At 34.1% G+C, this 26,866-nt stretch overlaps 3 protein-coding genes across 4 annotated transcripts in view; 2 read left to right on the top strand and 1 right to left on the bottom strand.

The window, feature by feature from the left end:
* The first annotated feature begins 7,024 nt into the window (after positions 1 to 7,024).
* Positions 7,025 to 15,301, top strand: LOC138322789 (basic phospholipase A2 caudoxin-like). The gene is made up of 5 exons (XM_069266897.1): positions 7,025 to 7,179; positions 11,589 to 11,646; positions 12,106 to 12,247; positions 12,481 to 12,593; positions 13,316 to 15,301. Exons 1-5 carry the CDS (start codon positions 7,174 to 7,176, stop codon positions 13,456 to 13,458), a joined length of 462 nt encoding a protein of 153 aa, XP_069122998.1. The 5' UTR covers positions 7,025 to 7,173; the 3' UTR covers positions 13,459 to 15,301.
* A 2,321-nt stretch (positions 15,302 to 17,622) lies between these two features.
* On the top strand, positions 17,623 to 26,084 carry LOC138322778 (tRNA (cytidine(32)/guanosine(34)-2'-O)-methyltransferase-like). Of its 2 annotated transcripts, none has more exons than XM_069266875.1 (11): positions 17,623 to 17,772; positions 18,468 to 18,640; positions 20,154 to 20,223; positions 20,451 to 20,553; positions 21,503 to 21,581; positions 21,843 to 21,895; positions 22,212 to 22,265; positions 23,126 to 23,228; positions 24,996 to 25,079; positions 25,327 to 25,430; positions 25,788 to 26,084. In XM_069266875.1, exons 2-11 carry the CDS (start codon positions 18,520 to 18,522, stop codon positions 26,079 to 26,081), a joined length of 1,065 nt encoding a protein of 354 aa, XP_069122976.1. In that variant the 5' UTR covers positions 17,623 to 17,772; positions 18,468 to 18,519; the 3' UTR covers positions 26,082 to 26,084. The 2 variants fall into 2 exon arrangements, with proteins under 2 accessions (XP_069122976.1, XP_069122984.1); XM_069266883.1 differs by having other exon boundaries at positions 17,710 to 17,825.
* The window catches only part of LOC138322771 (hyaluronidase-like), a 32,531-nt gene continuing 31,745 nt past the window's right edge, over positions 26,081 to 26,866 (bottom strand). The window contains exon 5 of the mRNA XM_069266861.1: positions 26,081 to 26,744. Within this exon, the coding sequence (XP_069122962.1) occupies positions 26,400 to 26,744 (345 nt within the window). The 3' untranslated portion in view covers positions 26,081 to 26,399. The remainder of the gene's footprint in view (positions 26,745 to 26,866) is intronic.

Raw genomic sequence — 26,866 nt, 5'->3', positions numbered from 1 at the left:
GCGACATTTTAGAATAATGTGAGGCTCGGCCAGGGGATGTATTCCCCAAATGGGCGAGAGTTCAACTCTGCCAATTTATGCGATGTTGGGAAGAAAAAGAAAAGATACCAAAATTTAGTCGCCTTTTACGATAATGAAGGGACAGCAGGTACAATTATAATGCCCTACATACAGAGCAACTGGATAAACTTTCAAGACAGATATTCAATTATTATTTAATATAGAATGGATGCCTTTGTTTCGTAACCAGTTATGAATAATGAATATAATTGATATGCACAAAGATGTTATGAGGCATTGAACCACCAAAATGTCAATAAAACATATGATTCAGTACTTCGACAAAACCATTTCTTAACCCATTTTAATGTACAATATACTGGAAAACGATATCAGTTGAACAATATACATGTAGCAACTGTAAAGGGTAATGCTTACTAATGATATATTCATTTCCAAAATAGTTACCAGATAAAAATGTTATACTTATTATATGTTAATTTTGATATTTTTCGAAGGCCAAATTGAATTTTTTGTTCTTAATGGCTTATGATATTTATATTTTTATTCTGGTTTTGTGTAATTTATTGGTTATACATGTATTAACTAGCTTGAATGTAACAACCTTAGAAAACAAGTTTTAGTTAATTTGATATGGGAGTCCAAAATGACAACATTCCAATATAACGAACATGAAAAATCTTTCTGTGGGATGTTTGATTGCATTACTATGTTGTTGTTTTTTTTAATTTTTTAAAAAATGTTTGATTTAATAAATGAGTTGAACATCGTTTTGATAAAGGGAGTGAAAGCACTGGTTTGCCCATTGTTAGTATAATGTGACAGGGTGGGGGCGTTTTGTTATCCCATGCAATTTAATAACATTTACCATATTGAGATGGGGGTATTAGTTTATAACGTCCTATAAATAGCCAGGGTCATGAAGATAGAAAACAGATCTTTATCTAGGTCAATACATAATACACACAAGTGTTATTGTATGTAAATGGATGTGGGTATCAATTTATTCTTAAATAATTCAATTTTGCTTGTTACGAGCATTTTCATTGGCCTACAATTTACTTTATCAGCCCATAAATGAAAACAATGGCGTCGCCGTTTGTCACGTTGCTTCTGATTGGCTGAGATGACGAAGTAATGATTTCATAGCCAAAAGCCAAAATGAATTTTGAATATAGAAGAGATTATCTTTAGTAAATTGAATTATCAGGATTAATTTGAATAGATTTGTTATATTATGGAGATATAACACAAAAGCCTGAGTGTCGTAAACGGCTTCGCGGTTATTTAAAGTACACTCAGATTTTGTGTTATATCTTCATAACATAAAAATCTATTCATGTTAATCCTTAATTTACATTAATCTAAATAAGTGTTTAAGATTGGGTTATAAGACAAGATAGTTGTCCTTATTTCTGTTATTCGGGATTATTAAAACGTTTTGCTACTACCAAAACAGTATAAACTAGTGTTTAAAACAAAGGGCTTAGTTTTATAAAATGTCGGTAAAATGATCATATCAAATCTTTTTTTCTGAAAGTATAGTAAATTCATAAATGCATTATCAACGACTTCTCTGGCTTTTAAATCATATTATAACAAGTTACTAGTCACTTAGCATTGAAATTGGTATTAATTGTATGTCTAGCTGTTTGAGAAAGAAGTACGTAACTAATTTATTTCAAAATATAATACCTTATAGTGATTACATAGTGCAAAGAATATTGATATGATGCTTGTATGCTTCCTATATGCTAACATTAGTTTATATTGTTCGTTAATTTTGGCTGCTGTAATTTCCGCCGCCGCACTGTTGTTTTTTTGGCCTGTAGGTAGGGCAATATAATTGTACCATCTGCCTTCTATTGCATGATATCTTAAAATGCGACTAAATTTCGGATATTTTCTTTCCTCATGTTCCTAACTGCTTTTTTTCTTCTTTATGTCTCTCTTGACATCACCTCACTTTGCGCCGTTGAGCGCTCGCCCTTGTGGGGAAGCTCTGGCTACTATTCTATAACCCAGGATAAAATAAAAAAAGATATCCTAAATTTAGTCGCCTTTTACGATCATGCACAGGTACACTTCTGATGTTCTACCTGCAGGACATTCGTAAACAGTTTGTGTGATGTAGTAAATCTTTTTCCCGGATGATCGTCCTTAAATATGCTATTATGTTTAACGTTGCGCAATATAAGTAATATTGTTCATTTTTCGACAAAATAATGACGTAAAATAACTGATTCTGAAAATTAGTTTTTATCGGATTTTATTTTCTATCAAAGAATATGCATCTATCTTGCAAATTTAAGAAAGAAAACTTATCTTTTGCAATTACGTTACATTTAACTCTAATTTATTTGACTAATACCGTTTTTGAGAACGTTCATGGCGGCCATCTTGAATATTTTCAATTCCCCAAAGATGCCAAGGTGGCATCATTCGGATTCGGATTAAGCACATCCTACTGCAACATAATCAGCAAAAACATTTTATGCGAACTATATTTTTGGGTTTTCTGGTTGGCACCTGGACTATAGGGGCGTACTATAGAAAACAAATATAAATAGCTGTATAGAGTTAGTTCAACACCCACACTACTTCGCATAAATCTACACATTATGTTTAGCGTAAAACATGAGATTGGCCACTTAAATACACAGGTAGTCATTGACATTACAGTCAAAATGATTGGTAGAAGCGTTGACAAAAAGTAGAGAAGATTATGGACTTGCATTAAAGCTCGATCAAAAGCTTATGACTGAAATTCTACCGCTTTTGGATTGGCAGTGGAAAAAGAAATTCGAATGCTGTAGAGTCCGCCATAAATGCACCGAAATCAATAAGGCCAAAATATGCATCTCGTAAAGAAAGCATTTCGGAAATAAAGGAAATCCTTGAAGGAGATGACCAATTTATTGCACGAAAGGTAGATATATCACTATCAACGGTTCACTTCATTTAAAGAAGCATTTGAAAATCCGAAAGATCTCTTCTAGATTGGTGTCGCATCTGTCGACCAGCGAGCAAAGGAATATGACAAAAATCAGTTTCGTCCAAATTCATCACTGGTGATGAAATCAAGGTCCATTATTTTGAGCCTGTCGGAAAAAATAGCAATAAGATCTGGATTACTAAACACAGCAAACGCACAGCAAATCGATCTTTGTGTTCAAAGATGTTTTATATGCAATCATCCCTGGTGAAGGAGTCGCAATAAAAGGGGCAAAAGCATCACGGGAAAGTACTGCAAAAACGTAGTACTGAAGAAACTGAAAAATCATTATCGGAAACGACGCCCTGACACTTGCTTTATAAAACATGTCCGTCTTTTACATGACTATGCTCCCGCTCATACTTCTGCAAAGAGTTTTGAAGAAAGAAATAGTAGAATTTTACCTCATCCCTCGTATTCTCCAGACCTTGCTCATGCGATTTATTTTTGTTTCCAAAATTGAAAAGCATACCTTACATGGCGGAAATACCAATCCCGGCAGTACCTTACTATGACTAAATCAGTGACGCCTTCAAGAATTATTATGTGATATTAACGCGTTATATCGCTTAACTTACGAGGATCTTGTTAGATCACTAAATAGCAAATGAAGGCTAGGTATAGATGTCTATTTTTTATATATATTTTTGAGCCCCACAGGTGTGATTATGATCGACACAGTGCGAATGTATAGTGTAACAAAATAAGACTGACGTAATGTGACGTAACGTGGTTAAAGCGATTTTATAATTATTCCTTTTTTATTATCAAATGTTTATATGACTATGATAATTTCGTATAAATCATGGTGGATTCATATATTGTAAACATTTAATGATTTACATTCTGGTCGTTGCTAATAATTTGCAAATTAGTTAATGTCATTTATTAATAATAACTGTAAATTGTACATTTAGCTTTAGGCTGGCTTTCACCTAGTGTGACCTAACAGGCTAAATGGACTAAAGCGGCGAAGAATGAGTGAACAGAGCTATCTAGATCTAATGTTAATCATTCTTAATTAACGTTTAAAGATCAGTCTACAAGTTTGGCAGTAAAGTTTTCTTAAATCATTCCTTTAACCGTAACTTTGGGGTCGCGGTGGCGGAGTGGGTATACTATAACGTTCTACCACTAGCCCTCTACGTCTGTGTCGCGAATCTCACGTAGGGCAGTTGCAAGATACTGGCCGTAGGTCGATGTTTTTTTCTGCGGAAACCACGTTTTTCAGCCACCTAAACCTGCCACGTCATTAAATTAACCTGGTTGTTTATAGGACGTAAAATGAAAATAAACTAAACCTTTACAATATATGACGAGTGATATACTAGTTTATAATACATGTACAAATATGAATTCAAAATACAATTAAGCCTCTAAACAGTTTTTATTTATGTAGAAATAAGCAGTATTTTCTATGTTCCAATCATTATTAAAGTTTGTAAAATAAGTTATTCCCCTTATTAAATGCACAGATCTTCGATTTTCGTGAAATTTTGAATACGAACATAGACAAATTAATATCATTGCATGAAATTTTCCTCGTGAAGTTGTTCTTTTGGCAGTTGCTGTGGAACCATGAATATAAAACAAATTATCATATTTGATGTATGAATGGTATCATTGGAGAACTATAAATATATCTACACAGGAAAACATTGGAACGTTTCAAACCACGAAACTTAAGTACACAAGGATATTTTTGTTACACACAGCACGCAGTGTGTCACTCCGTCAAATCGTAGAAATAGATTGTTACATGTACGTGTCACAGATCAATTGATGTAGTTACATAATGTACATGTAACACTGATCGAGCTAAAGCTAAACTTTGTTAATAAATTACAAGTATTAAATTCCAGTCGAAAGCATAGTCATATGTATATGTTTTTGTATAATATCATTGGCAGGCTTGTGGCATGACGTCAATGATCATGACGTGATGATTTGACGTCGCTAATTTTGTCATTAAAGAATGAACATGTTGCCTCATTTAAAGTCGCACATCTCTGAAATGCTTCGTCCTGCGACTTTAATATTTTATAAACGTGATCTACACACTATTAAGTAAATAAAAATGTTACAAGATGAAGATGTGATTTTTCCTCATCTGGGCTCATTTTGTCAGTCGCCGTCACATATTACAATATCTGAGATCATTTCCTATCAAAATATAATGGTTTGGTTGTTTGTTGAAAAAAAAATCTTAACTTTTTACCCTGAAACGTACAATTTTTGGCAGGTTTTGTCATAATGTACAAGCTGTTCGATAGACCTATGGTTAGCTACATGTATGATGTAACTTATGATAAATGTTTGATCAGCTTCAAGTGTTCAACTACGGAAGCGTATTTACGGAAGCGTATTAGGCTCTAGCCCGAGATACTCTGGCCCTGACACCAGACTAAGACATTATAACAGATAGATGTCTGGCGTAGGGGCCCTACGCCAGACATCTATCTGTTATAATGTCTAAGTCTGGTGTCAGGGCCAGAGTATCTCGGTCCAAGGGACAGCCAGAATTCAATACAATTCAATTCAATCCAACTTCATTGCTTCCTTACATCCATACAAAAGGGATCGATAGCAAAACATACTATGCACATAACACTCAGTAGATCAAAACAACAACTTAAACATTTATCTAGCCACCTTTCCCCAGTTCAAATGACTTTTTAACAAAGAGGCCTAAATCCTGCAAAAGTTTTAGAACATTAGACGACAAGAGTCGTATCAAATTTTCAAAATCTGTGAAATGGCGGTTAATTACATCTTTATGACTATTAAAGAAAATTGTTCTCACTATAGAGTTAACGGAACACTTAAAAATGAAGTGGGTTTCACCCTCAATTTCTTAACAAAATTTGCAGTACCCGCCTCGGTTTCTAAACTGTGGTTGCTAATTCGCAGTTTTGCGAGCAATTTTCTTAATTCAAAACCCTTCATAGAAAGATATGTTTCTTCCTTATAGTTTTGTTTAAATTTACTACATAAAAAAAGTTTTACTGTTATTCTATCTTCTATTTAATTTTATCTCAGTTGTAAAAATGGCTTTGAATGTACCTTGTATCGATTTTCTTGATACCATATCTGTTATAATGTCTACTAGTCTGGTGTCCAGGGCCAGAAGGTATCTCGGTCCAAGGACAGCCAGAATACAAATACAATTAATATAGACCAAGATCTAGCCACCTTTCCCCAGTTCAAATGACTTTTTAACAAAGAGGCCTAAATCCTGCAAAAGTTTTAGAACATTAGACGACAAGAGTCGTATCAAATTTTCAAAATCTGTGAAATGGCGGCTAATTACATCTTTATGACTATTAAAGAAAATTGTTCTCACTATAGAGTTAACGGAACACTTAAAAATGAAGTGAGTTTCACCCTCAATTTCTTAACAAAATTTGCAGTACCCGCCTCGGTTTCTAAACTGTGGTTGCTAATTCGCAGTTTTGCGAGCAATTTTCTTAATTCAAAACCCTTCATAGAAAGATATGTTTCTTCCTTATAGTTTTGTTTAAATTTACTACACAAAAAAGTTTTACTGTTATTCTATCTTCTATTTAATTTTATCTCAGTTGTAAAAATGGCTTTGAATGTACCTTGTATCGATTTCTTGAATAATAGACCAAGATTACGTTTAAACGTCCTACTAGGATTGGCATTTTCAAAGTTATAAGAAATCTTATTTTTTCCTTTATGATATTAGAAACATAGGAATACCAAGAATACGTATAATATAATAGGGGTAACTGTTAGGATATTTTATTTATTTACGGTTTGACTGGTTGGACCTAGTTGTTCGTTTATTTTAAAATTAAAGACGAACCTGGTGATTTTATATTGTTTTCAGACGAGCCTTGACAAAACCCTCGCAGGCCTGTATCAAAAACTGCAGGTCCGTCAGGATTTATACTTGAAATAATGACTTTAACAAATTAACCAACGGTCGAACCAGTTGTTCCGAATAAACGAAAACAGTCCCTTGTACAAAACTAACCTGAATGATCAACAGTGATTGGACTAATCGAACAGCGTAAACGTTTCATGTTTATAATAAACTGTGAACATCCGGTTTGAAAGTTGGAATGCTACTTCTGGGGATTAAAAAGACTCAATCTTGACTTAGAATATTGCGCAGACCAACTGGAACGAAAATGAAGGTAACAATTATTTTGAATTGTGAGTTTTTAGATGTAAGATATTCAGTAGCTAAGACACACCAATCTAGTCGGTCGTCAATGTCATAGTTTTCGATGCCCTTGTCACGACATTTATTTTAAAACCATCAGACCATATAAATTCTTTCATGTTTGTTTAGCCGTTCGGTAGATATCCAGTAAGTAAATATATTTATAAGGTCTTAGTTCACCTGATTGTGTTGGTGGATGTTTTGTGACGTTAAAGTACGATCATTTGTATAAGAAAATTCGCCAGCTATTATTTTGCATTTGGGTATAACATTTTTGGGTAATTCTCAATAATTCAGGGGCTACTATTACTATTACTGATGTTATATCCACACCTTGCGATACAATGTCAAAGTATATGATAGAGTATCTTAAGCTTTAAAACATTGTTAAGCTTTATGTATATTGTGCTGATTGAAAGTTCGAATTACCCTCAAATAAAATATAATATTAAATATATGGGAAAAGGAATTAATTTGAAGTTACCCAAATTGTGTAATATTGTCAGATATCATAAAATTTTGAAGGCAGTTTGCCCCTTTATCAAGACACACTTAAAACAAACATAGACACATGATTTACAATAAAAAAAACTTAAAGAAAATGCAAGAATAAGACGAAGGAAACAAAATTTATTTGTATAAGAAAATTAGCCAGCTATTAAAACATCCACCAACACAATTCAGGTGAACAATATGTGGCAATAAAGCCTTTATCATCCATATCTGCTCATCATAGGTTTTGTTGCATTCAACTTAATGTAACAGGGTGGCAGGATTTACAATAAATTTAATACCTGCATCTGCCAGCGATCAATTAAGAGAATTCTATAGCATGGACTGACACACTGCTTTGGGCAAAGACTCGCAGGCGTCTTTTGTTTTTGTGCTACCGTGACGTGGGCGACGACTGCCGCCGCCCCAGCAGCCTTTGGATGGTAGCAAGTGTACCGATCTTCTGCAGGAATCGTGCATCGCATTTCATGAGCGTGAGTCGTAGTTTTTTTATAACGACGAAGTTTAAGACATTATCTTCTAAATCTTCCATCTTTATAGCACGTTAGTTGAGAAATTTAATTTAACTTTACAGTTGGAGTTTCGGACTTCGATAAACAAGTATTTGCGGTTTTTAAAAATTCGGTTCAGTCTCTGCGGTGGTTGTTTTAGATAGTGAAGAAGACAGACACCTAATCTTCTCACTTATAAAATCCTTTTCCTAAAGCTAGCGTGACCAGTGGTTACATTTGTTATAATATTGTTGACTTTACATTAATTTAGTTATGGAACATTTTTTATATCATTAGGAAAACCCTGCCTTTTTGCTTGAAAAACTGGAGCATTTGTTTATCTATTCAACTACTCCGTGTTGGGAAGCGAACGTTTTTTTTTTTTTTTATTTTAACTTATTTTTTATTCACCGATCATATATCACACGCATAGTGTTAGAACCATATTCATTCAACCATATCTTAAACATTGCTACTAGTAATCATGATGATCTTCAACATATATAATTACATTCAATCATCATTTTTCATCTACTTTACAACACATCTTTCATTTCCAAACAATTTTTTTATAAAAGCAGATTTGAAAAATTGGTAGCTATTAAATAGAATACATGTGTATTTGTGCACTCTTTTTAAGAGCCAAAGAAGGAAAAAAGGAGATAAGAAGAAAAGAAGATAGATAACCAAGAGAAATAGATAAAGATTGAGGGACAAGGCTAGCAAATTATTTATTTTTTGTTTTTTTATTTTTTTATGTGACAAGGTTTACATTGTTTATGGTACAACCATTGAAAAATCAATGAGTTTTTTCCCATTTCCACTCTAAAACAAACCTATCCTTCCATTGAAACTTTTAATTAAGGAATTAAACATGTAATAAGTTTTGTGAAAACCATTTTGTTTAAATATACTGTATAATAACATATTAATTTCTTCATTATCAAACCTTATTAATGTCTGGACAATATAAAAGGTATAAAGTAATTGTTGTTAATAGTGCTCTCAAAACCTATGTAACAGTGTTTGGACTTCCATTACAATTCCCATAAAATATGTGTTGATGGTCCATTACAAATGATTACACATAGGTGGAGGTAATCAGGGCAATTTTATAAGATAAAAAAGAATTAGGTTTTCGGAACTTGAAACCACTGTCATTGTGTATTGGTGCGACGTGAAAAGGAATTTTTGTAAATATTCATCCAAACCATATCAATTGTAAAATCAGCAAATTATCCTGTTCCATAATCAGTTAGGATGGATAAGTTTATATACTCACATGGCCCCGAAGTGTCGGCCCGTGCGTCCGATCCCCGTCGTCCCTCTTCTTTGTGCCGTCCGTACTGTCCGACAACATAAATCGCTACTATTCGGCTAACATGTATTTAGACCACAGGGTTACATTTGACCCCCAGGGGCAGGAAGTGGCGGGGCCCATAATATTGTTGACTTTACAAATTTTCCTTGTATCAGAATTATGGACCTTTAAATTAATCGTTTGGTCCCTAGAGTTCTCATGCATGTAGTTAACAAAATATAGGGGGAAACCTGTATAAATTTTGGCATAAGGGGTGGGCTGGGGAAAAAAAATCGGCAACTACTAGCGTTCTTCCAAATTTGGCCACAAACATCCTTATAAGGGGTAACCCAGATTTTGTCCTCTGAGTATATATTTAAAATCGGCTACTTGTCCTAAGAGTCTGCATGAAAAGAGAACCAATTTCCCAATCCTTGGGGGAAGGGGAACAGAATCTCCTTGGCAGCCATTTTTGAGTTCTTGTACCAAAAATTTGAACTCCTTGGGGTAAGCATGTAATAAATTTTGGCTCTTATCTTTGCGGGGTCCAAGGGGTAAATAGAGGTAAAATCTAAATCGCTACCTTTTCCTAGTGGGAATGTGACCAAATTTTGGCCAACAAACAGCATTTTTTAAAATTTATAAAAGGGGGAGGCCGGGGCCCAATAGGGAAAATAAAGACGTTGATTGGGAATGCCGTTTGGGTGAAGGGGAACAAAACTGTATTCAAAACATAACTTGGCATTAAAAACCAGGTGAGCGATACAGGCCCTCTGGGCCTCTTGTTATTTACCAATCTATTGTAAAAAATGTTGGAGCCTTTCAGTTTTGTATGCTCAAAAAAGGGAATTAAATTGTGTAGAGTTGTTTAATTTCATAAATGGGATGTAACATGGGGGCAGTGGAGTACAAAATATCCCAATATATAGGTATGTGTATGTTTTCCGGCATTGCATGGACGATATATTAGAAATATGCCGCTGACGTAGCGTAGGCAAAATCTGTCCTACGATTTCACATTTTTAAGAGGTACTACGAGCTGACTATATATTAGGCAAAAAAAAATTAATTAAAAAAGCCTAATGATAGAGGCAGGTTTAGCGGACTAGGTTTGAAGAAATGGCAGCGCCCTTTGAAACATGCATGTTGTTTGCAACAGATTCAAAATACGAAAGATTAACATGTTTGTGAGTCATTTGTCAAATTGTATATTAGTAAGTCTGCAGGTCATCTGAAGTTTTTGTGCTTCAGTGTCCAATTTGTCATGAAATCGCCATATATGTCTTTGAATTGTTTAACTTTATGAAACAGAAAACACTCACATGATATTTCCTTTCCTATCTGTTTGGAGAGCAACGTATCCAAGAAGTTCATTTAGCTGACCTAAAACATTTCATAATTGATTATGAGCAAGCGCGAATACGGCAAAAAAGTTGTTAATTAAGGCCATTGCCTCAATATACAAATGAAGGTCACTGATATCTTCTCCGTTCAGTTTTGTTGACATATACGTATACAGGTACATGTATATCAAAGCCGTGTTTCATAGGTCGCCTGAACCTAGCTGCATCCAAAGAGAATTTGAAAGCAAAAACATCAGTTTTGAAGCGAAATCAGCGAATGGTTGTAGGGAGAGTATCGGACTAAATACCCTTGGCAAGCGAAGTTGGGAAAAATAGTGCAAACATATAGCTACATGTGAACATGACATCCAGTAGACCTCTGAACGTTTTGTCCTTTGATGATGACCAAAGTTTCAGCTGATATATATTATTTGGTATAACTGAGGATTCATTTTAAAAAAATAAATAACTTTTTTTTAATTATATAAAAGAGCGAGTCCAACACGGTAGTTCCTTCTGAAGGAACTACCGTGTTGGACTCGCTCTTTTATATATTTACCTGGATTACAAGTGAGGCCTCTGTATTCTTTTGAATCCACGGTCGGTTCCATCAAGAATTTCTACATTTTCCATAACCCAGGACGTTGCGCCTCCACCCCCTGTAGTGATTTTTTTTTTTCAATTAATTATATAAGAAAAGGTGTGATTTATTTCATACATATTCTTTTTGTAGAACAAATTGATGTTGTGTATAGCTGCCATCTTGGTGGTCCTAACCTGTGCTGTTGAAGGTAAGTATAGGGTCACTGTTTTGGGGTGTATGTAATTAATGTAGATCGGTATCAGTGTAAGTATCAGAAATTAAATCTGGCAATATGTGACTGCAGAAAAAAAAAGCTAAAAGATAATTGATAAATTTATGCACATATACATCTGAATACCACATACATGAGATTTTATCACAACTCTGCCAATTTTGACTTTTGAAATAACAATACACATGTACAGTCAGTGATTATACGTATAAACCAATTTGATGCATTTCAATATCATTACAAATATTTTGAAATGGCAAGTAGTACTACTACATTACAGCTTTCTATATTGAATATTTGGGGTAAACTAGTCCTTGCCAATAGAAAGTATATTATAAAAGTAATAGAAAAGTCAGAGTTAAAACTTTTGATTCATATAGACTATGGGTTTATATACATGTACTAATTATATAAGAATACTGGATTAATTAACAGGTGCTCCACGGGAAAAGAGAGACTTGCTTCAGCTTGTGGAATTACTGGAAGAGATGAGTAACAGAAGTGGTTTGGCATATAATAACTATGGTTGTTACTGTGGCTGGGGAGGTCGTGGTGCCCCTGTAGATGATGTGGACAGGTAAGAAGGTCGACATGGTCTTTAATTTGAACAACAAATAAGTAGTCCTTCATCTCAGCATTCGTTCCACAGGTGTAATGTGACCCTGAATGAATGGAAGTAAAGGTCTTTCATTCAATAAAGAGTGGCTAATCACAAAAGGCCACATACATTGACAAAATACATACTTTATAATAATTCGAATGTGAGTTGCTTTGTTGTGATAATGTTATATATGTCATCATTTTATCTAGGTGCTGTATGATACATGACAACTGTTATGGTGTAGTAGCTGAGTGCTATCCGAAGTGGAGACACTATACTTACGAGTTTAAGGCCCATCCAACCAGAGTCTTACATTGTATAGGTATGATCATACTGAAGCTACATCAATTATCTATCAAAATAAGTTATTGATTTGTTGCGAAAATGCTTTTGGAAGAGTCATCATATATAATTTAATATCATAAGGCAGTGGTAAAATTAAAAAAATATGAAGTGAGGTTCATAATAAAAAATAAGCAGTATTCCAAGAATTGTTTTGGTCAGCAGTGGTAATTAAAGTTTTAATTTACAAAAAGCAATAATTTTGTACATGTACTGGTTACTGTTGAATTTTTTTTAGTGTTTTGTTAATGGAGAAAACCCATCAAAGTCAGCACGTACCTGTCAAAGTATCCAACATACTGAAATCAAGTGTAATCAGGTTGTGTGGTATTAAGTCATTCACCTAATCATTTTGGCTTGCATTTCATACATTAGAGTGAAAAAGTCAGGAGTCAACTGTTCATCGGTTTTCTCCAGGCACTCCAGTTTCCTCCAACACTAAGAACATTTGCATACTAAGATCTTGATATCTTGGCCATCAAAATATATTTGTATAAATTGGTATAACTTGCTCCACAATTGACTTTTATGAATAAAGTTAAATATAGAATGAGAGATGGAGTGGTATATTGGTAAATGCCAGACAACTCTACCACCTGGTCACCACAGCTCATTGTACAACATTCATTTTGTATCATATTGAATATGTTATCTTAGACATTTTAGATTATTTACTGCATATTTATACTTTGCAATTGTCAGATGGTGGAAAGGAGCCTTGCTACAAGAAGACCTGTGAGTGTGATGCTAACTTGGCCCGATGTGTAGCTAAAGCTCAGTACCATGAAAAAAACAAGGATATGAAGCAAGTCTCCTGTTACAAGACAAAAGCTCCACCTTTGTAAATCACCTTCACCAAGCTAAAATGGAATCACCAAAATATATCATCCCTTTCTCAGTGTTCAAATAGAACAAACTTCTCCACACTGCAACTGAGCAAACTACATCTTTATATGGTTACTTAATTCAACTTAGATTAATCACTTATTTCTTGACGTCTGCACTACTGGGATGTCACAGTTCTGATGTACTAGTTCACATAGTAATGTCTCCAAATGTTTTGTTAAACATATTGTGTAAAATGCTGAACAAAGAAGGCATGGTTCTACTGAATCTTATTTATCATAAACAGGGACTTTAGTTGGTAATGCTATGAATCTCTTCAGGCAATATTTATGGATAAGAAATTATATACCCAGAGTAGTGAAAAAAGGAGGTATGCATGTATTGTAACAGTACTTGGAATATATAGCACACCACACATAAACAGAAAATCTTACTTTGCATATCTGTGAGAGGACTTGAAATATTGTTGTTTATTGTCAATGTTTTGTTAGTACTAGATCAGATTTATTTGGTCCTCCGCATTTCATCGGTACTAGATTGCACGTTTAGTTATTTGTCCAGTCTCACTAGAACATGGTTTGGGTACTACTTCTGTTCTAGACAATTGTCACTTTTTGGTCCATATTGACACCATTATTACTGGTTTATGTTTGAAGCCGGTATGTATTTTATTACATTTATGTGTATTTTTTTTTTATTATTAATTTGTTTTGAATTTTTGGGATAAAAATGGAGACTTACAAGATTAGAATAAATCTTACTTTAATTGATGTTTTATGTGTACTGGGTATTTATTTTAAATTATCCTCATTTCAATTTTAAGTATTCTCATCACCATTTTATCAGGGATTATTTGAGGGGTAGAGTGTAGGTGATCAGCCTCAACATTTGTGGCCAAAGTTGTTTTATTGTTATCTTTTTGAAAGATTATATAGTAAATATTTTTATACGGCTTTCAAATTTTAACAAAAAAACATTTAATCTTCAATTATCATATGTATTATCTTTGAATTGTACTACTGTGAGTATGGATACTGTTGATGACTGATACAAATATATTGTAATTTGTGTTAAGATGCATTTGATATGTTTAATTCTTAGAGTTCAAGAAATTTGTTGTAAGTTTTATGATTCAATTAACGTTGGACAATTGTTATAAAATGATATGCATTTATTGAAGAGATCTGTCCTTAAATAAGTTTGTTTTTAAAGGGAAAATATATCAAAATATATCATATCAAAATACCTCTATGGCCTCAAGTATTCCCAAGTGCTCATCATGATGGGTTTCAAAATGTTATCACATTTCTGGTTCTGTCTACATTTTTGACCTGTATTTGTAGCTATATATTCATGTGTATCTGTGTTTATATATATAATTTTTTTTATAAACATAATTATGTATGTGTTTTGAGATTAATTGATATGAACAGAAACTCAATGAGGTATGGAATAATCTATACAGTCTTGAATTGTGTTTGTTATTTACCTGTCACTGTATGTATATGATCAGAATAAGTTTTTTCCTGCATATTTTTTGTGTAAACTGGGATCTTACCATCGTTGAGTCCATCTTTGCTTGTCAAGAATTTTTTCTCTAAATACTTCGCATTGTGTTTAAAGTTGTATGGTCTATCACATTCGCTCTTTTTGTCATAGTAAAAACTGTATAGTTGCTGTACACATTTTTTCTCTGTCTGTCCGAGGTTTAAACTTTCTAATTTTACCACTTTTTATGAAATTGCAGCACTGGAAGTATTTTAATTATAAAAGTGAAAAAATCTTTTTAAGGTGTACATGTAAAAAATAGGCTCAAAAGATGCTGAACTCTTCCAAGAGAAATCTCAAAAGATGCTGAACTCTGAAACCAAGAGAAATGTCAACAATTTTTAGTAAACAAAACACGAGGTCGACCTCAGCAGACTGGATCTACAAAGAAATTAATGCTCGCACATTACAAATGCTCGCACATTACAGTTTTTGATACACACAATATTGAATTACGGCAATGTGCGAATTAGATGTTTCAAATACTTGCTCTGTGGAGGTAAACCAGCACGATTTGCTCATATTAGTCAGATGGAAAACGTAAACAAACACATGTGCGCTTACGCTAGTTACCACGATCACCACGTGCAGGACGTGTGGACGTCAGTCATGTGATTCCGATAAAACCCGAAAGTACTGAATATGGCGGAGATTGAAGGCGTTTTATTCAAAACCAGGAATACAAGATCCCTAGATTTCGGCTCTTTTATAGACTGATATAGTTTTGGGGAGCTAAATCATCAAGTTACATGTCCATATTCAAATATCAAATGTTAAAACGACATATCGTTACAGCGAAAATTACATGAAATACAACTTTAAACATATCAAATTGAAAGAAATTGATTTAATGAAAAATTTTTTTTTTACCAATATAAAAGTGTTGTTTATCCTGGTATGTGTTTAAAAAAGAAATCTTCAATTTGTGTAAGAAGTTCAGGTAACATAGTTTAGATTTTAGTCATTTTTCTATGAGTTCCGACTGACATATATTTTAGATGCATGTTTCAGGAAATTGACCTGTTTGCAAATCACGCTGCATTTCACTTTGGTATGTAGTTAATACTTGTTTTATTTTGATTTCAAATATTGACTTTTCTTTTTAATTCAGTGAGCAATACCGTAGATGTTGTATTAGAAATCTCATTTTACATTTGAAAAATTGTGCACTTTTGTCTGCTTTTTAAGAAATTTTCATTTTAAAATATCTTTAATACTATATGTTATCAAGATTTTGGAGATTAAAATCTTACCTGCATTCATCAAGAAATTCACTGTAAGTTATTGTTTTATGTATATTTTTATATAAGTTCATAAGTTGTTAAGTATGTTTATGGCAATACCTGCGCATATTTAAACTGCTGCACATATGATTCCATTGGAGGTAGTTAATATGTAAAATCATAATTTCTCCCATAAATATTAACTTTTGTGTTTTTTAACAAAAACTTATAACTTAACACAAAGCAGAGTTAAAAAAAAAATGTAACTATTATTTTCTTCTTTAATTTTGCAGACATTGAAGTATCTAATTTTAGTCAACTTGAAAACAATTTCTTGAATATTATTTAGATTAAGTGGTACTTTGCTAACAATTCTAGAATTTAAGATGTTATACATGTAGTTTCCAGGTATTGTTTTCAAAAGTTACTGTTTTGCTGAGATTTTAATGAATAAACATGTACATGCGGGTAAATGTGTATAAAAGTTTTATTGAAAAATATGAATTTGTTGATTGCAGTTTTAATAAAGTTAACACCTTAACTTTTTGAAGAGATTCAAATATGGGGGAAAAAATCAATTGAATTTGCTTTTACTAATCTGTATTTTTGAATCAATTCATATATTCAAGGTTAAGCATTCAACATGTGTTAGATATGTTCTAATGGGATAAAGAATCTCTTACTACATCAAAAGTGCTGCAAGTTACATATTTGATATTTACATGTTATTCAACATTTGGTATGATTGGGGTGTTGTTTTCTTCATGAAATTATTTTTATACTGATTCAAAATAAATCTTCTTGTCTGGGTTTGATGACACTGGTTTTCTTTCATTTACTATGTATTTACTTGCCACTCTCTTGCAATAATTTAAAGATGCTCCATCGCTGACGAACAGTATTTTTCTCTATCAAAAACAGGAGCTGACCATTTTAAGTATTTTTCTTAGGTAACAAAAAATTACTTACTTTACATCATTACCACCACTGAAAAGGTTGAGCTTCTAATTTTACTTCAAGATAGAAATATTGAAAATAATTGATTTAATCCCGAAAAAATTCTGTGGCACTATGTCCTTTATGGAATGAAGTACTGATTGTGCATGAACCAAAAGCAAAATAAATTATTTTATATTATTTTTGTGTTAATTAGACACATAGGCCTATATCTAAGATAAAACACCAATTATTGTTAAAGCGTTGAGTATCGTTTATGATCTGTCTGTGGTGGAGCATCTTTAATATTTAAAAAAACTAATTTCATTTTCTCTAATTTCTATTTACATAATGGATGAAAATGAGAACCGGGTATGAAATGAAACTGGATGCAATCAACGAATAAAGAAGAAATAAAATAATGATAAAAACAAATAAATAAAAATTTGATGATGAAATGGAGGGAAATCAAAATCACTTGACAAACTTTAATCAAAGGGAAGTAACTCGTACTTACTAATAGAACTCTTCAATATTAGAAGTATGTTTGGTTGTCCAAGAAAACAACGTGTGTTGCTGCTATTGGTGTTAAGAAATATCTCGAAGGTAAATTTTTCACGCCCCAGTGATATTTAATTTTGTGCCTTTTATACAAAAAGGTAAGATAAAATCCCTATTAACGTTATAGTTCAGCTCAGCTTTTCCAGATACAACCGTGAAACAATTTGCCACAATCTACACAGGACTCAGGAGTTTCACGTTCTGTAAACTAAAAGCACCATGTTCGTCGCATTATCTTTCTGTGGACAGTGTGGTTGGAATAAACACAGGGTTTTATAAGTGATAGTGCAACGAACACCTGAATATGCATATGTAAATAAAAGCGCCATCTCAACTTCACTAGCCAAGGGTATTCAGTATGATCAGAAACATTATATTTCTGGTATGATATTGAATACCTCTTTCAGTATCATACTCTTGGCTTTTGACATTACTGCCATATGTGCCCATATACAATTATTTATGCAGTAATTGCATTGCCAGTATAGGTCTATTATTGACAGAACATCAGACTCCTGTGTCTAAACATAAAGCGGTACTGTTACTGTACACTAGTTGCCTTCTCTTCCCTCTATAGAGCTGCACTAGTCCTATTATCACACACAAATTCTATAGTCTATAAAACAATGGATGTTTAGTTTGACTTCTCTAAATTTCTTCTATAGTATACAAAAGCTTATTGATGATTTGTTAACATTGAATTTCACAACTGTTCAAGTACATGTATATTGTACATACAGGTATACATTGTACCAGTGATTTAAAAGGTCTAGTGGTGATATCAGTTCTGTGATGGGGAAGTCCAGTAAGGACAAGAGAGATGTGTACTACAGGCTGGCCAAGGAAGAGGGATGGAGAGCTCGCAGTGCTTTCAAACTACTACAGATCAACCAAGACTTTAACCTTTTCCAAGGTATCGTCTCAACATTTTTGTAGCTTTAATTAAAGAAAGGATTCACCTGGAAACATAGTGGCACATAATACTATTTGGTTTGGCCCAGTGTGTTATATGTCACTTTAATACATATAATAATATATCATACAAATATTTCATGGGTTACTGTGCTCTAGTTCATAATATTTAACCCAAGGTGGTGGTAATCAACAAATGTTATTTTGGCTGAGTGCAATATAATATATGTTGATTACCACCACCGAGGGGTAAATATTATGAACTAGAGCACAGTAACCCATGGAATATTGGTTTAATTACATAATCACAAGTTTTTCAGTTTAATATTTTAAAAAACGAATATGATAATCACTTAACAAAATCATCAGCACTGTACCATACGGAGAAGCTTCAAGTCCTAGTGAAGATTGACACATAACCCACGTACATCACGTTGTAACTCCGGTTTGGATGTCTTATTGTCTTCTTTAACATCATCAGACCTGCCATCCTCGATACTCCAGGGGTTCCGATCACTTACGATCTCTACACCCCTGGACTATCTCATAGTGAAATTGAAGGCAGCTCAGCTGAAAAAATCTGAACCAATCACAGACCAGCAAAGAAAATCCTTTGAAGACTTCAGAGAGAGCGACGCCCAACTTCAAAGCCACACAGTCAACCACAGTGTACCGTTATACGGTTCTATTGATGTACATCAAACGACTAAATTACATGTTCTGTTCTGTTGCCTCCAGTTTTACAATGAGATAGTCCAGGGGTGTAGAGATCGTAAGTGATCGGAACCCCTGGAGTATCGATCATCAGACCTGCATGCAGCATTTTAATCTTAAACATTCGCAGTGTCCGTCCTCTACATGATAAATGTCTACATGACGTGCCTGATTCGAGATCTATAAAGCTAGCGCGAAATTGAGCGTGAACCTTTGTGACGTCATAATAACGTAACTCTTGTTACGAGCGATTTCTCGTAAGTTTTCTACAAAAACTAGACAACAACAGTGAGGTGTTCCTAAAGCCGTGCAATATAACTTCTTCAACTGTGCAATATAATTTTTCCATGGAAGCATGCAATATAACTTCGAACTGTGCAGTATAACAAGGTTTTATTGAACAGTTGGGATAATAGTTGAAAATATTATATTTCCTCATATATAGATTAGTGTAAACAAATTATGTAATAAAAATGATGACCAGGGTTTTATTTGGTTGGTTGTTTAGGCTAATCCTATTAACGGCTCGAATATTTAAGGACTGAATTTGGGGTTTACGTAACATGATAAAGCAGTAGTGGAGTAATATCAGAAATTGAAAATGACAATTACTGGTGACATCTAATTTCAAAATGATAATTCCTGATCGATGGCTGGCAGCATTTAACAATTATACAGGATAAGAAATCAGTGTTGTATTTACCTATATATGTTTTCGGAGATGAGAAAATGAGTAGATTAAATATTTATGATGATAAATGTCAATAAGACTACATTGCACTTGATTTGTAATTGTATAGGTGTTAAAAAGGTGGTCGATTTGTGTGCTGCCCCAGGAAGCTGGAGTCAGGTGTTGTCAAGGAAACTCAGGTATAAATGCTATATTACAACACAGAAATGAAAATTTAGCAATCACTGTTTCATTGTACCAGCACTTAGCCCTAATGATTATAGAGGAATTATCCAGGCTTTCATACTTGTCTTTCTTTATGTTGTGATATATTCAGAATTCAAAAAATTACCTTATATCATTTTTTAGGCAACAACATTACATGTTATAGGTTTGCTCCTAACACTTATACTATCCTTGATTACAGAAGGGAGGATGGGAAAGGTGAGGATGTGAAGATTGTAGCCGTAGATCTCCAGGCCATGGCACCAATACCTGGTGTTATACAGCTACAAGGAGACATCACAAAGGTAAGGCTCCCCACAGGGGCTTCACACATCCTTACACATGATACAGCTACATACAGCTATCACAAAGGTAAGGTTGACCTCAGGGGCTTCACACATCCTTACACACCAAAATAATACAGCTATCACAAAGGTAAGGTTGACCTCAGGGGCTTCACACATCCTTACACACCAAAATAATACAGCTATCACAAAGGTAAGGTTGACCTCAGGGGCTTCACACATCCTTACACACCAAAATAATACAGCTATCACAAAGGTAAGGTTGACCTCAGGGGCTTCACACATCCTAACACACCAAAATAATACAGCTATCACAAAGGTAAGGTTGACCTCAGGGGCTTCACACATCCTTACACACCAAAATAATACAGCTATCACAAAGGTAAGGTTGACCTCAGGGGCTTCACACATCCTTACACACCAAAATGATACAACTACAGGAGAGTTTGGAGCCATCACAAAGGTTAGGCTGACCACAGGGGCTTCACACATCCTTACACACTAAAATAATACAACTACATGGAGACATCACAAAGGTAAGGTTGACCACAGGGGCTTCACACATCCTTGCATACCAAAAACTGGCCAAAAAATGACGGCAATGTTAATTGCCTTATAGCAACTTCTTGTTCAATACAATAAGGAGAGTGATTGTCTTACAGGGGCTTCAAAATTTAAAAATCAAAATTTGATAGATCTAACACTTAAGTAAGCTACCCAAACTCTTCAGTTTCAGTGAGATAGAATATGTCTCTTCCACAGGGACTTATTCTTATGATTCATATTAAAGTTTAGACCAATGAAGTTGAACATATCTTGAGGACATATCTTGAGGACAGTCTGTGATTAGGATTTGTGTGTCTTTTTTAAAACAAACAAAAAACCTATAATTTGGTATTCAATTAACTTCAATTTTGTATGTCAAGCTAAGCTTATATTTTATTTGTAGAAATCAACAGCACAGGAAATCATAAGCCATTTTGAAGGGGAGCACGCTGACCTGGTAGTATGCGATGGAGCTCCAGATGGTAAAGTAGCTATTTATGTAACTTAATGGAATCTATCATAACGGACATCTGTAGCCTACATAGCATCTTGTTTCACAACCATTTTAAAGTTGGTTAATTAAAAACTTGGCAACTGTTACACAACACTTAAGACATTCAGAGTTGTTGTACATATACCTTATACCTTTACCAAACTGTCACCTTACATTGTCCCTTGATGAGGATTGTAGCTCTTAGGAATAATTCTTTATTGATGGGAATAACAATGTATATTTTTTACAGTGACTGGACTACATGACATTGATGAATATATTCAAGCCCAGCTGTTATTAGCTGTAAGTTTTTTTTTACTAAGGGTAGCTGCAACAATTTCATAAAACACTCTCAATTCATCTTACTGAACATAATACATCTACTAGAAATCAAATTAAGGTTAGGACTTTGCATTCAACTTTGACATAAATATTGTATAAGAATTGAAAAGTGTCCAGACCAATCACATTATATGTTGTGGTACACATCATACATTCTATAATTTGGTATAAAAGGTTGATTCTCTGACAAGTATTGCTTTAATAATACCCATTCCACACAGATAGTGTTTGAACATCCTTTATATCCTCATTTTGTTTTTATCTTTTATTTCCACAGGCTCTAAACATCACCACCCATGTACTAAAGCCCAGGGGAACTTTTGTTGCCAAGGTAACTACTTCTGAACTAGGTTTTCTTCAAATGTAAAGCATTTTCAAATCAGCTGGTTCCTCTTCTATTTAGGATATTTTTCAGTGGGAGTTTGATTTTTTAAACCTGTTGCAAAACGGCATATGCATGTATCACCACAAGTTGATATGCTGTACTCTGCTGTTAGGTCATTGTAACCTTGACAACATACTCAAAAGTCTAAAATTGATAATTTTAAAGTTGCAACATAAGTTGATGTCTCATTCATTTCAAATCCTTTGAAAAAAGAGATTTACATTTAGATATATATTTATTTATTTTCAGCTTTCTATTGCTAAACATAATACTGTAAATCAACTACCATATGGTCGGTTATTATCATGGGGATGATATTTTCTGCGATTTCGCGGGACATTGCTATGATCGCAAAAATTAGATCCGCAAAATTTTGAAAAATGGTGGAATGATGTCTACCCGTTAATTCATATCGTGAAAATTAAAAATCCCTAACATATAATTTTCTAGTTTTTAGATCAAATTGTAAAAAATTCGGTCAAAAGTAACCGGCTACACAGTATTATTCGCGGTGACTTTTTTATGCCCAAGGATTTTTCACTGGGACATAAATTCCCAATTTTGAGTAATTTAGTTCTGCTTCACCTATGATCAGAATAATTTCACAGAGATTAATTTTTGCTGTATCTAATCTCTCTCGAAATTTAAATCGAACATCGAACATGAAAATAAGTTGACTTACAGTACTCCATACACAGGCTTCGTTTGTATAAATGTTAAGGTGTATATTGAAGGAGAACTGTACATGTAATACCTGGTATGTAGATTTGCTTGGGCCACAGATAAGGTTTCCTCTGATATTTCAGATATTCCGAGGAAAAGATGTAACTCTGCTGTATTCACAACTAAAGATATTTTTCCCGCTAGTGTCAATATTTAAGCCGAGAAGTAGTCGGAACTCCAGTATAGGTAAGAATAGAGATGCTTGGTGATAAAAGACCATTAAGTCACTTGAGAAATCCTAAAATGACACGGGTAAAGTACAATTTACCATTGAGTAGTTTCACCTTCCAGTGATTGTGATGATGTATTTTGACATGATTTTTGTGATGTCATAATCACTGGAAGATGGGTTAATCAACTTGATATCATACTTTACTTTTCCCTTAAAAACCTCTGTATTATAGACATGTTTTGACTGTGGATGAACCAGACTGTATTATAGACATGTTTTGACTGTGGATGAACCATACTGTATTATAGACATGTTTTGACTGTGGATGAACCAGACTGTATTATAGACATGTTTTGTCTGTGTAGATGAACCAGACTGTATTATAGACATGTTTTGACTGTGGATGAACCAGACTGTATTATAGACATGTTTTGACTGTGGATGACATGTATATAGACATGTGACTGTGGATGAACCAGACTGTATTATAGACATGTTTTGACTGTGGATGAACCAGACTGTATTATAGACATGTTTTGACTGTGGATGAACCAGACTGTATTATAGACATGTTTTGACTGTGGATGAACCAGACTGTATTATAGACATGTTTTTGACTGTGGATGAACCAGACTGTATTATAGACATGTTTTGACTGTGGATGAACCAGACTGTATTATAGACATGTTTTGACTTACTGTGGATGAACAGACTGTATTATAGACATGTTTTGACTGTGGATGAACCAGACTGTATTATAGACATGTTTTGACTGTGGATGAACCAGTGACTGTGATTATAGACATGTTTTGACTGTGGATGAACCAGACTGTATTACTGAACCAGACTGTATTATAGACATGTTTTGACTGGATGAACCAGACTGTATTATAGACATGTTTTGACTGTGGATGAACCATACTGTATTATAGACATGTTTTGACTGTGGATGAACCACAGGTGTTCGTTTCTAATATAAGTATAATACTGGGTCAAGGTCTATAACTCGGCCGGCCATATAACACTACCCAATTTCAGAAAAAGTATGATTATTATCCAACCGTATAGGATATAATAATAGAAATACTCTCAATCGACAGCCAGATAATTTATCTTTAATTTGGTATATGATACAATATATATCATGCCGTATAAATGTCACTAGGTATCCAGAAACATCGGAAAACAGCCAGATTTCAACTGGTCGGACACTGTGGTGTCCTCCGATAAACACGCTAGGGCTCTAATGGGTAGTTCAAAAACCACTGCATGTCAACACTTCAGCTTCATAGGAATTAAAGTTTGGTAAAAAACAAACTTACCGGTATGTTAGTGTACCATCCATTTGCGCAATACAGCCTTTTGAAATTTCCGATTGAAAAAATGTGTGTCTCTAGCCGTCATGTTGATATGTGTGTAGTACATTTGTTTTCTCGGCGTTGATTGGTCAATTAATTTTCGAGAGCCAATCAACGCCGATGGAGGGATGGTAGTGATACTAAAGATTTGTCCAAGCTCAATGTCAGGTCATTGTGACCTACATTTTGACCTTTGACTTTTGATTAAGAAAAACCTTGTCAAGACTAGATCTTCTATGTTATAAGGTACTCAAACTTCATGCTTGGTGTATAGGTCTATCTTGGTTAAGTAGTGTGCCACATTTTAGAGCCAGATCACTGCAACTTACATTATCCCTTTGACTCAATAGTGGTTTTAAATTGAAGAGGTAGAACACATAGAGTACATAATTTTTCTGTAAAATGATGTTATTTTGTTTGCAGAGGCGTTTGTTGTGTGTCAGGGCTATGCTCCACCTGAGGGCTACCAACCAAATATGTCAAACCCACTTCTGGATCATCGCTATGGTAACAGGCTTAACTTTTATTTAGCTAAAATTGATATTACATGCTCATGGTTTCTTCCATAGAAATTTGGAAATTTATATTTCTAATAATTTGTTTATTCATCAATTCTGATAGTTCTGAATTATTATTGCTATGATAACAGGATTCATAACAGATTTTGTTGCTGTGAGAATACAATCAAGTATTGAGTGTTAACATACATTTGATATTTCATTGTACAGGTTATGAATCTTTTGTTTAATTACAGATGTAGATTTTAACAACCTGGAGGGTCCTAACCGTGTCATAGTTCCATTCCTGGCCTGCGGTGACCTAAGTGGGTTTGACTCAGACAGAACCTACCCACTCCAGGTATGTTATAAAATGTTATGTGCTATCATAGTCACTTAAGGATATGCCATGATAGTCACTTAAGGATGTGCCAGGTTTTGTAGCTGGAAAGCTGGAGTTTAGAGAAAACCCACTGACCTAGCTACATCCATTAGCTGGCATATAATATAAAAGAGATGCAAAGTTATGATTTTATGTTTCATTGCATGGCTAGTGTTGAGTATCATATTTGTCCATTTCCTTTGTAGGATATAAAATTTTGTATATAATTCTTACTTGTATTACTGTAATTTTGAATATGCATATGTATATGAAACACAGAAATCATGTAATTGTTTGAAAATTGGAGTAACCATTTAATGTAAATTTTGATTACAGTTGGAAGAAGGAAAGGAGTATACCTACCACCCACCTACCCAGTCCCCGATCAGTCCCCCGTACAAAGAGGCCTGCCACCTCAGGAAGACTGACCAACTAGCTAAACAGGAAGTGCAGACATCTTGTCCTGCTGCCGTGGCAACCGGAAATGTTGATGATTCTGAAAAGACTGTTGAAGGAGCTGTTGGTGGTGTAAAAAGTTTATCCACAAAAGACACAAAACATGATGATGTATCGTGTGGAAACTCAGACAGTATGCAATCAAAACTAAATGCCATGACTTTGGACCATTAACTTGCAAAGTATATGTATATATTATATAAATAAATTAAAAATTTAAGTTTTATAAAAGTGTTCTGCTATTTTTGAAGTAAAACAATTTGTCAGAAAAAATTTGTTGCACTAGAATTTTTTTTCAGGCTTTTTGGATACATACATGTATTATGAGTTTTGCAATCGATCAACACACATCATTTAGGTAGATGTACAAACAAAAAGACAAACCATTGAAGAAAGGAACTTCCTGTGAGAGTTTCAGCATTACTATTGATATTTTTTCACTACCTTGACAGACATGATGTTTTTTCTTTCAGTTGTATTTGATTTTGTGTATTACATGTGTTGTTCACAGTGAGTTCCTGTCCATGGTTGAGAACAGACGCACCGATACATGGAGAATTTCTGACCATGTTGTTGGTCTACACCTTTCTGGTATTCTCTGCTTAATGGCATTGGCCAGCGTTTTCGAACACAGAGCCCATGCTGGCTACACCATCGAGTATGACACTGGGAGGCAAATCTAGTGATGGATTCTATATAAGGCCCAAGTGTCTGTGTCAGGTAGTCTCTTAAGGAAACACAATCCGCCTTGTTCTTAAAGTTAGCTGAGCTATCCCAGACCACCACTCCATCCAAACCAAAATCTAAGGACTGGCCTATTGTATTCTTAAGGTCGGACTGAAAAAAATAACCCAGATGAAAAAATCATGATAGGCATGAGTCTGCTGGGGGGTCTAAATATAGTGTGTAGACACGGGACCAGCTGTGAAAGAGTAAATGAGAACGTGTTTATTGTATCA

This window comes from Argopecten irradians, chromosome 1 (assembly GCF_041381155.1).
Source record: "Argopecten irradians isolate NY chromosome 1, Ai_NY, whole genome shotgun sequence".
NCBI lineage: Eukaryota > Metazoa > Mollusca > Bivalvia > Pectinida > Pectinidae > Argopecten > Argopecten irradians.
Note: the sequence above shows the minus strand (reverse complement) of the source record. Positions and strands in the feature narration are given on the sequence as shown.

Bases quoted from the DNA above. Each gene is read 5' to 3' on its own strand.
- LOC138322778 (XM_069266875.1), top strand. From the start codon at position 18,520: ATGGGGAAGTCCAGTAAGGACAAGAGAGATGTGTACTACAGGCTGGCC. The intron at 20,224-20,450 runs GTATAAATGCTA...CCTTGATTACAG, and splicing joins GTGTTGTCAAGGAAACTCAG to AAGGGAGGATGGGAAAGGTG. The intron at 23,229-24,995 runs GTAAGAATAGAG...TTTTGTTTGCAG, and splicing joins TAGTCGGAACTCCAGTATAG to AGGCGTTTGTTGTGTGTCAG.
- LOC138322789 (XM_069266897.1), top strand. The intron at 11,647-12,105 runs GTAAGTATAGGG...ATTAATTAACAG, and splicing joins CCTAACCTGTGCTGTTGAAG to GTGCTCCACGGGAAAAGAGA. The intron at 12,594-13,315 runs GTATGATCATAC...TGCAATTGTCAG, and splicing joins CAGAGTCTTACATTGTATAG to ATGGTGGAAAGGAGCCTTGC.